This window comes from Dendrobium catenatum, unplaced genomic scaffold (assembly GCF_001605985.2).
Source record: "Dendrobium catenatum unplaced genomic scaffold, ASM160598v2 fragScaff_scaffold_1504, whole genome shotgun sequence".
In the NCBI taxonomy this organism is placed as follows: Eukaryota; Viridiplantae; Streptophyta; class Magnoliopsida; order Asparagales; family Orchidaceae; genus Dendrobium; species Dendrobium catenatum.
The window spans coordinates 352321-362789 of NW_021319966.1; the positions used below are offsets into that span (position 1 = coordinate 352321).

The 10469-nt window shown below is 36.6% G+C and overlaps 1 protein-coding gene across 1 annotated transcript in view; it reads left to right on the forward strand.

The window, feature by feature from the left end:
* Positions 1-10469, forward strand: part of LOC110095675 (protein OPAQUE1) — a gene marked incomplete in the record, with an annotated part of 123054 nt that overhangs the window by 98104 nt on the left and 14481 nt on the right. Inside the window, 1 exon segment of the mRNA XM_028700385.1 lies at positions 4235-4372. Within this exon segment, the coding sequence (XP_028556218.1) occupies positions 4235-4372 (138 nt within the window).

The window sequence follows — 10469 nt, forward strand, 5'->3', positions numbered from 1 at the left end:
AATATAAAATAACTGGTGAGCTATAAGGCTCAATAAGTCATGCAAATTTAAATACCAGTTAAATTTTATGATAAAAAAATCACCACATTGAAATCATAAGTTAAACAAACTTAAGAAAACATTATACAATGATATTTAACATTAACTTTTACTTCCACTGAAGTCTATACTGAATATCAATTTTAGTCTTTAAAAGATTTCTCTCTCCTCTTTCCCAGGTGCTACCCAGCGTTGTTGCGCTATATGTTGAATCTAGAATTACTGTAGAATAGAGCCTTTAAAGCCACAGTGGCAAATTTCTGGTCTTGCTGTGCTCTCAAGCACAGTGCAACAATGCTCTTGTTCTAACAAAAATTTAGAATTTCATTTTTAAAGTATTTTCATAATTATCAATTCTTTACATAATGTGTGCTTCCTCTCTTTATATAACCATTATACATAGAGATTTTATCATTTGTTCTAGATCAGTCTGGCAATATATAAGATACTCTGCAAGAACATATTGCTTATGTATCAGATCAAAGACAACTTTTTGGAATTTGAGTATCTCCTTCGCCTTAACATGCTACATTTCTATTTTGTTTGGAAGTTGCTCTAGAGGATGGCCTTAGATATGCGCACGAATCAGTTCCAACCGCACCACTTTGTGGCCTCCTTTAAATTCTCTTGTCAAAAGATTTTTCATCCTGGGAGAAGTTGATGCAAATTTGGATATTTCTTTAGGATTATTTTAAATTATTTTTATTATTGATTATGATATTTGATTTTATTTTGATATGATTAGATTTGTTCATGTTTATCCTCGTTAGAATTTTTCATAGTTGCCTTGTTTTGTTTTATTCATATGCTATTTTTTAGTAATGGTACCTCTGGGATGTATTCAATTATTGATGATAAATTAAGTTTTGTGTTTTCTTAATTCTCTCATCTCTTTTTTTCTCACAGTCAACCTGGGATTTCTCTTTCCCTCACTTGGTTTTGTCTTTTTTTTTTCTGCCCCTATTGGGCTCCCTTAACCTCAAATTTCTCCCCCTTCTATGTGAAATATTCTTACAGGTTTCTCATTGCCACTATTGTTCTTAACCTGCCCCACCTAGTGCGTATTTAAGGGGAGGGATGGGAGTTCCTCTCATATAGAATGTGGTCTAATCACTATGTAGTACATTGAAGCTTCTACTGTTAATTGGTTGAGAGAGACAAAAAATGGATACCTCCTTGAAAGATAATGGCTTCGCTCCCCTTTTATCAGGGGAGTTACCTTGTCAAAGTAGGTGCCCTTCCCTCTTTTGCTTATCCTTCCCTCCTTTTTTATTACGAATAAATGCACATTCCTTTTTTCTTTCCCACCCATTCTTTTTTGTTACAAATAAATGTTCAACACGGGCACCTTAGGAGGCTAATGGTTCAGATTTTGGCTAGTAGTATTTTTCTGAGTGTGCTTAGCGTCTTGTTTAAATTGCCCGCCTCAAGCAATTTTGTTGCAAAGCGCATTGAGGTGCATGCCTCATGCTTGTGCTTTGAGTCGTACGCCTCAGTCTAGTTGAGGCGCATCTCGCCTGAAAGGGTGAGGCGTATGTGATGAGGACATCTGACTGTGGAAAGTTTATCAGAGAAGAGGCCGAAGATCTACGGCCTTGATTTGACCACTTTATTTTTGAGTTATTATTTGTATTTGATTTATTTATGCATTTTTTCGTTTTTATCCTCACTTGACAGAGTACGCTCATGTGACTCCATGGGGCACTTTCGTCTTTAGAGTTAATTGTATTTTGACTATTTATAGCCTCTCCTCTTTGGAGGAGGATGATGATTATTATGAAAAGAAAATTATGCACTTTGTGTTTGAGAGTTTGAGAGTTCCTGTGAGAGTTGAAGTCCCTAGGTGAGGGCAATGTATTACCCATCAGCCGCAGGAAGCGTCTGGGCTCGTGGTCCATCTCCTTCGCCAATTTTCCCCTCCCTCTTCCTTTTAGCCGCACCCCTACCTTCTTTTTTCTCCCTTGGACGAACTCCACCCCAAGACCTAGGCCGAACTCTATCCAACCGCCGGCCCCACCTCCCTTCCCTAAGCCACCGGGCCCATCATTCCACCCCTTGGATTCAAAGTTTCAACCTAGCAATCACTACTTTCCTAATTTAACTCATTGCAAATTTGTAAAGTCATTTAAATTCAGATTTGAATTTATTTGAATTTGAATTTCCTTTCCTGAAAGAAAGTGAGTTATAATAGGAAAGCTCTCCAATCATGCTAATTCTAATTCAAATAAGGTTTGCCATAAATCTCCTTTCCTTAATTAGCAACCTAAAATGGGCAACTCCTTAATTCCTCCAATTTATCCCACCTCCTTCTAGCCTTTGCCGCCCCTCTCCTTCTCTCCTCCATCATGATCCTTCCCAATTTAACTCCCCCAAATCAGCCCCATTAATGCTTGCCACCCCCCCCTTCTCTCTCTCTTTCCTATTTGGAGAGATTCAAATACAAATTTTCCCAATCAATCTTCCCGCTAAAGCTTCCATTAATTCCCAATTATTCCCCATTAATTCTTGCCCTAATTGTCATGCCCATTAAGACAAGAAAAGAACTCCAGATTTTAAAAAGTGTTTGAATTAATTTCAGAATTTGGAATTTGCTTCCCTCCCTTATTCAAAACCCAAAATCTGGAATTAAAATCCCATTCCCCTCCTCCCTATGGTCGGCCACCACCCCCATCCTCTCCCACTTTAATTATTCTTCCAATCTTCCTCACCTCTTCCTCCCTCAAGAAAGAAGACGAAGTCACCACTCTTCCGTTGGGCAGGCTACACCTCAATCATGAGGGCACGTCTATCCATCGTCGATTGCAAGGTGTTGGATTCATAGCGAACTCACTGACGATCATCGCTCGTATCCTAAAGGACATTGGAGCAAAGTTTAGAAGTTCGACAAAGTTCTACATCAAAGTTCAGAAGCTTGACAAAGGTGAACTCTCTTATGAATCTTTTATTCTTCTAACTCCTCGATCTTGGCATCATTAGAATTATGAAAGCTTCTCCGCTTAGCCCTTATTATGAGTTTGTGTGAGGGATCTTAATAGTGACTAATCTAATTGTTAATCAAGGGATTTCCTTTGAAAGCCTCACATAAAGCTAAGTTAGATTTGATTTGATTGTTTTATGCTCCTATCATTAGCTCATAATCGACTGCTTGAATCTAATCATTGCTTTCTTGTTTTCAATCTCTTGTTTAAGTTGCAAGAAGCTACTAATTGTTATTTCTCACTCGCAGGCGTGTAATTTTAAATATAAATATCATCCTATGATCACGTAGTCCTAATTCAGTATGCCTCATGTATATTCATTTTTAAAATTATAAATATATAAAAATTATTAATTTTTAACCTAATCTAAACACATGCACCTGCACACGGACCCATCACACCTAGGATGTAGCTCCTATGATCCTATCCTTGATGTCTAGTCATGAGTTCCCTGTCGCAAGCTTGCTACTGTAGCCGCATGCGATTGCCTAGGGATAGCCACCACCACTACCTTCTCCATCTCCTATTACATAGTATATTTTATGTTGTTTTGCTATTGTGATGTTTGAATTTCAATTCTATTACACAATTTATTACTTACCACTTTACATCTTGTGCAATTTTTAGCTTCATATTTATGGCAAATTGTTATTGCTTAGTTCAATTGAAATTTAATGTCATCCCTTAATATATTATTTTATTATTATTAAAAAAAATTACTTTTAATCTTCATTTTCACTTTGCCTAATTTTTGTTTTATTAGGCTTTCCCCTTGCCTCGTGGACGAAAAAGGTTTAAATGCTCAATAGCACAATTTTAAAAATTATTTTTCTTGAGTTCTAGACTTAATGCTCGTCTTGATTTCCTTTTGTGGTGAGTATTGACCATTCAGTTGATGAAAAAGAAGTTGCTAAATGATGAAAGATAATGTAATCAAATGAAGAACAGTAGCTAGTTTGTTATACTTTTAAACATAGTAGTCAAAACAGCCGAATGGCTCCATAACCGAATGATAAGGAAGATTTGCATTTAGGAAAGTATTTATAGAAAATGTCTACTAAGTTCTACTTTTACATGTGAAGGAAATTTAATTCTTTGACTTGATTGCCACATCTTGTTATTTTAATTTTTTGGCTGGTTAGAATAGCTGAATCTAATTTTACTAAGCTTATTAAGAAAGTGCAGTATAATGTAATAATCTCTAACTTAATGTGAAGGCACCTAAATCTAATCGGGCACCAGCTGGAAGGGCTTCTAGATCACCTGGACTTTCTCTACAACAACCTATGAACACTCATTGGGAGAGTATCATTGAATTTCTGAATTCACTTTTGGTCCAACTACGCCAAAATCATGTGAGTTTCATGGATTTTCTTAAAAAAAATTCAGTTTTACATAATTTCATGTTTTCATGATTGGTTTCTCTTCTTTGCTTTCAGCAAAAACTTTGTAGTTGATTGTATTTATTTAAGTAATTTGGCCTTTATTGTCTGTTCTGAAAATAGATTAAAAGTAAATAGTGCAGCATTATGTTTTAATTTGTATATGTGCACATGCATTCTGCGTTGGGATGCATAATTTGGAATGGAACGGTATGCAACAGACGGTCTGTAGGCTATTGTTCATTCCTTGGACAGCAAGCAGGCTGTCAATACGAAGTGAAACATTCAACTACTATTATAAAATATAATTTAAAGCAGTTAAGATCTCAGACGCCAACTCTAACAAGTTCTGGCATGTATTTAATACTATGAAATATTCCTAGAAGAAAGTTAGAATTGTACAAAGTGATCCTTATTATGGCAAATAGGTTATGAATGTGCTATTTTCCTGCAGAGCTTGAAATAAATCTCTTAAATTTTGAGTGTAAAGAATAGTCCTTCGTGTGGCTGTCAGCGTTTGAATTCACATTTATCATTGTTTAATGTGGGTATCCTTGCTATGGTAACTGAAATCTATGTATAAATATTTGGTTTAGTTGAATGCCTGTTCGTATTCTTAAACATGAAGTTTGAGCCAAAACCTTGCAATTGATAAATTTTGCATTTTTGGATTTAGATTCATGGCTGCAAATGCTCTTTGGTTAGATTTGTCTGGCCCAATTTGTTATAAACCATCTAGAGATCACTGTTAAATGTCAAATCCTGATCCAGAAGGCAGTACACCCGAATAAAAAGGGTTGTGATGAAAATATATGAAAATCTGTTCTATACTAAAAAAAAAATTCATAGATAAGTAAGATGAATAGTAAGAGTAAGCAATGAAATAATAATATTTTATTTAGATAATTTAGTCCATACAAGAGTACAACCAAGAAGCAAAATAACAACTAAATGAAAAAGAAACAGAAAGAAATAGCTATAGAAACAAAATTATCCAAACCCAAAGCAAATACAATTAAAACTACTTCATCAACTTTAAAATATCAAATGCACTTTCACTGCTAAAAAATCTTTTCTCCTCGTGATGGTCCATCAAGCACCTCAATAGAATATATTATGTGAGAAGTTTACGAGCGAGTTTGATAACTCAAATCCAGCAAATGACTCTTATCTATCAAAACATAAATGACAAAAAATAGAGCATGCGGTGCGAACAATAAAAGAGTGATGGGGACATCAGGGCTTGGAAAGTCTATCAGAGACGTGGCCATTGATCGACGGCCACGATCGAATTGAGGCGATGTATTTTTGAGTAATTTCTTGTATTTGTCTTTTATTATGTTATTTGTCTTTTAGTATTTATGTTGTAACTGTTTTACCATTTTTACCCCTTAAGGGAGGTTGTATGTAAGCCCTGAGGGCATTGTCATCTTTCTTTTTTTGAGTCCTATGTACGAGGCTAATTATGGCCCCTATGTTTCTCTTTGAAAGTTAATGAATGAATGATAAAATTTTGCCCGTATTTGAGTTCTTGTGAGAGCTTGAGAGAGATTGGAGAGAGATCCCTTGGAGAGGCCACCAACCTTAGAAGTGTCCGGGTTCATGGTTCTTTCTTTTCTACTTTTCTTCCCCCTCTTCTTTTCCCCTATAGTTGTCGGCCAAGGATTCCCCCACCCCTAAGCCGCCGGCTACCTTAGCCTTTCACCCTCACCGGTGGCTAGCTCCCAATCCCACCTACACCCGATCCCATCTCCCTCCACCACCACTCACGGCTAAGCCCATGCCTCCGGCCCTTCCCCTTGGTTTTCCCTCCATCTTCAACTTGCCATCAAATTTTTCCTAAATTAGCTTTTCCTATTTTAGGTAACTCTATTATTGAGCAAATTCAAATCTATTTGAATTTGAAATAGTTGCCTAAATTAGAAATCCTATTTTAGGAAACTTTCCAATTCATAGCCTATTTGAATTTTGAATTAAATTGGGATGAAATATTTCATTCCAAATTTAATTTACTAATTTAGGAAAGCATTGAATGCCTCCTTAAATTCCCCTCCCTCACCCTATTGCCGCCAGCCTCCTCTTGGATTCCATTGGAAATTATTTCCAAAATACAAGTTGCTCTCTTGGAAAGAATTCAAGTCACTCCTCTCCCTCTCTTGGCCGAAATTACCAAAGTTCCACACCCACTAATTATTTTCCAAAACATAATATTAATTTTTTGAAACAAATCTCTCTCTTGCCGCCGCCTCTAATCTCTCTCTCTTCTTTAATTATTCCCAAACATAGGATTTAATTAGAGCATTGTTTGGAACCCTTTTCCCTCCGCCAAATTGGAACCAAATTAAATCCCTCTCCCTCTCTTGGCGGGCCACCCCACCCTCCTCTCCACCTCAATTTTGAGAGAAACTTCTTTCTATCTAATGGAGCTTCAAAGGATTGACATTGATCTTTGACTACACATCCCTTTCCACAACCAATGAATGGCCGATCCGGAGCTTGACTACGGATTTTCTTACGAGAAGCAAGGATAAGTTAGTATCCTCCAATCCACCCCTTCAATTTCAACCCGGAAGTTGATCGTTCCATCGAAGGGTAAGTGGATCGTATTATTTTCACGCTATCGGAGTCCATCGACGAGCAACTTGCCGACGCCCAGTGGCAAATAGTCTCCAATACTACCCAAGGGTGAACTTCTTCCTCTTTTCATTTATTTTCCTAATCCCTTAACCTTGTAGGTGGTGACAAGTCCCAAGGAGTCGCGTTTCGCCTTCTACTTAAGCTTAGTAAACGTAGGATTGAGTGCACATTCTATGTTACTAACTTAATGTTAGATTAGGGATTTTTTTTGAAGCTACTCCATGCGTATGTTGTTGAATTTCGCTATTGTTTTGATGTTGCAAGCGCTTAGTATGTAATTTGGCCTAAATGGTGTGACCGTTCATACGTTTTCTCTTTTCCTTTTAATTAGCTAATAATTTTATTTATTCTTGTTCTTTTAAAATCTTGTGATTTCTTAGTCCATTCATTCAAAAGCATTGTAGTCCTGCATCAAAAAGGCTTGAGTAACTATATAATAAATGATGTAATTGATGTCATCAAGCTATCAAGTCAAAGTAATATTAATTGCATAAAAAAATAGTGCCTATTCTAGGACTCAAGATTTTCATTGCTATTTGCAAGTAAAGTAGTATGTTAACCCCCATGTGCCATAACATGATGTATAATCCTATTTATATAACTCATAAGTCATTATTTTTACCTGATTATATTTATGTATTTATGTGTGTATAATGCAGTTTTGCAAAAACTGGATTGGAGGTAGAATTGGAAAAAAGAGAAGTTCAAGATTCAATGATTCGACCAAGGTTGAATCGGGGTCAAACTAGATGATGTAATAAATAATAAAATTATTAAAATGATATATAAATGATAAGATAATTAAGCAATGATTATGAAATTATATATATAAATAAATAAACTTCATACACAAATAATATAATTTATTATTTTAAATTTAAACATCTTCAATCATTAATTTTAATTCACATTTAATAAGATTTAAGTCACATATAAATTTATAAATTTAATATAACTAATTACTAATTAATTTTATTTGTTTTAAGTATAATCTATATCCAAAATTCATATTGAATTGCAACAGTCTACCATTTCAAATCTACTCGAAATATTTTAGAATGTAGGGTTGTAGAGTCCTTTGCTAAGAATGTCTACAAATTGATTTCTTGTTGGAATATCAGAAAGTTTTATAGAGAGCACAACCTGCTCAGTAGTTTTCTATCACCAACTTATCACAGATGTCAATATCCAATTAAAATATTATACAACAATTTAATTAAATACTCAACAATCAGTGAAAAATATGTACTCACGTAACATGATTTCTTAGAATTATCAGTGTACTTGATTTCGGAGCCACTACTTACAGTTTTACAGTTTACATTCACATAATTATTAGAGATGTCACAGAGCATTTGCCATCTGAGTGTTACTTACACTTTCTCATTTTATCAGGATTCACATAGAGGTTTAGAAATTATTGGAACAAGATCAGAATATCATTTGTGCTTGACTTATTAAGTTCTTAGAATATGTAATGCATAAATATATATAATACATGTCTCGATGTCTACTATAACTCTATTTTCACTCTTTAACCTGCCACACCCGCATACAACAAGTGGGGTCAAAACAGAGCAGAACAGAGTAACTTCCTACACTCGTTTTCAACAAGTGGAGCTAGAATCTCTCTCACATTCACACAAGGCAGATGGGGCCAGAGTAGAACATATATAGGGCCCGTACTTCATTTTAGAGAGTGCACTTTTCACATTTCAGGATTCATAATTTTTTCAATGTCATGGTATGGATTATGCAAATTTAAATGCAATAGTAAGTAATTATGATTTTAATGCATTATTCAAATAATGCATGAATTTCCAGGGTTATCAGCAAGCCACAACTTATATAAAAATATACTCATTGAACTTTTTTTTTAATTCTAATTATAACTTCATAGGAATGTTCAAATTAATATTTTAAGATTTTTATATAACTATCACTAATACCCAAAAAGCGTCATTTCATATACTCGGAATTTCGCATAGGAAAAATTTACTGGTGAAAATATGATATAGTCAAAACATTTAGATTGGAACATATAACAACATACTAAAAGTTTACCGGTGAAAACATTGAACCCAAAAAAAAATACATTTTTATTCATATCTTTTTATAAAATTCCTTGAATTAATGTCAGAGATAGGAGTTCAGAAATCTATCTGTTATGCCGGTCCATGCTGGACCGGTATAACATTACCCCTCTCCCAAAGTACCACCTTGTCCTCAAGGTGTGAAGGCAGAAACTGCAAACTGCAATCCTCTCCAATGCTCCCATGTGGCCTCATAATCTGGGAGGCGCTCCACCTAAATTCACTTCCTTTCCCCCTTTTCATTGATGCCACTCCTTCGACGCTAGAGGCTCCAGTGTCACTCCAATGTCTCTCCTCAAATGGGTGCTGGTGCAGCTCTGGGCTACTGCATGCTCCCCCACACTTTCCTCAACTGTATACAGAAAAAACGGGTGTTATCATGCTGTTGGAGGAAGCCTCATATGTATGCCACCTCGATTTCTCCTCCACTTCGAAAGGGCCAAAATAAATCTGCTGCTAGCTTCTCATTTTCTCCTTTGGCAAATAGTCCTCTGCCTGTATGGTCGGAGCTTCAAAGTACCTTTGTCTCCCACTCCAAAATGTATATCCATCCTTTAACTGTCCGCCTGTTTCTTCATAATCTGTTGGGGCTCTGAGAAGAGCCTCTTGAGGTGTCCACACTTGATCCTTCTTTCCTTCAGATGCTGATCCACTGCCGATACTGGAGTACTCCCCATGGCCGAGTGTACCAGGTGTGGGGGGTCTCTTCCATATACAGCCTAAAAGGTGTCATCTTGGTAGCCGACGTGAGAGGAGGTGTTTGTACCAGTATTCGCCCAGCCAGCCATTTGGCCCACTGCTTTCGGTGTCTTAGACACAAAAGCATCTCAGTATGGCCCAACTTCTATTCAACACGCCTCCGTCTGCCCATCGTCTGTGGTGATATTTGCTGCTCCTCGTTCAATACTGTGCCCCTGCATCCTAAATAACTCCCTGCTCCAAAAAATGCCTCAGGACACCTTGCCGCTATCCGAAACAATAGATCCGGTACCGCCCTCCATGCAGGCGGAACTATCTCTCTCACAAAGCTGCTGCTACTGATACTGCAGTGTATGGGTTTGTCTCAGGGAAATGAAATGAGCATATTTGCTTAATCTGTCAACACACTACAAATATGACTGTACCCTTCCGAGATTTGGGAAGCTCATCAATAAAATCGCATGTAATCTCTTCCCAAACGCTTCTCTGGTAGGTGCCAGAAGGCTGTAGTAATCCCCTGGTGCCATCGTCATGTACTGCTTGCTCCGCTGGCAGGTGTCACACTTAGCCACATCTCCTCTATGTCTTTCTCATCCCTTTCCAGTACAATTCAGTCAGCAATGTTCGGCTATAATTTCTGC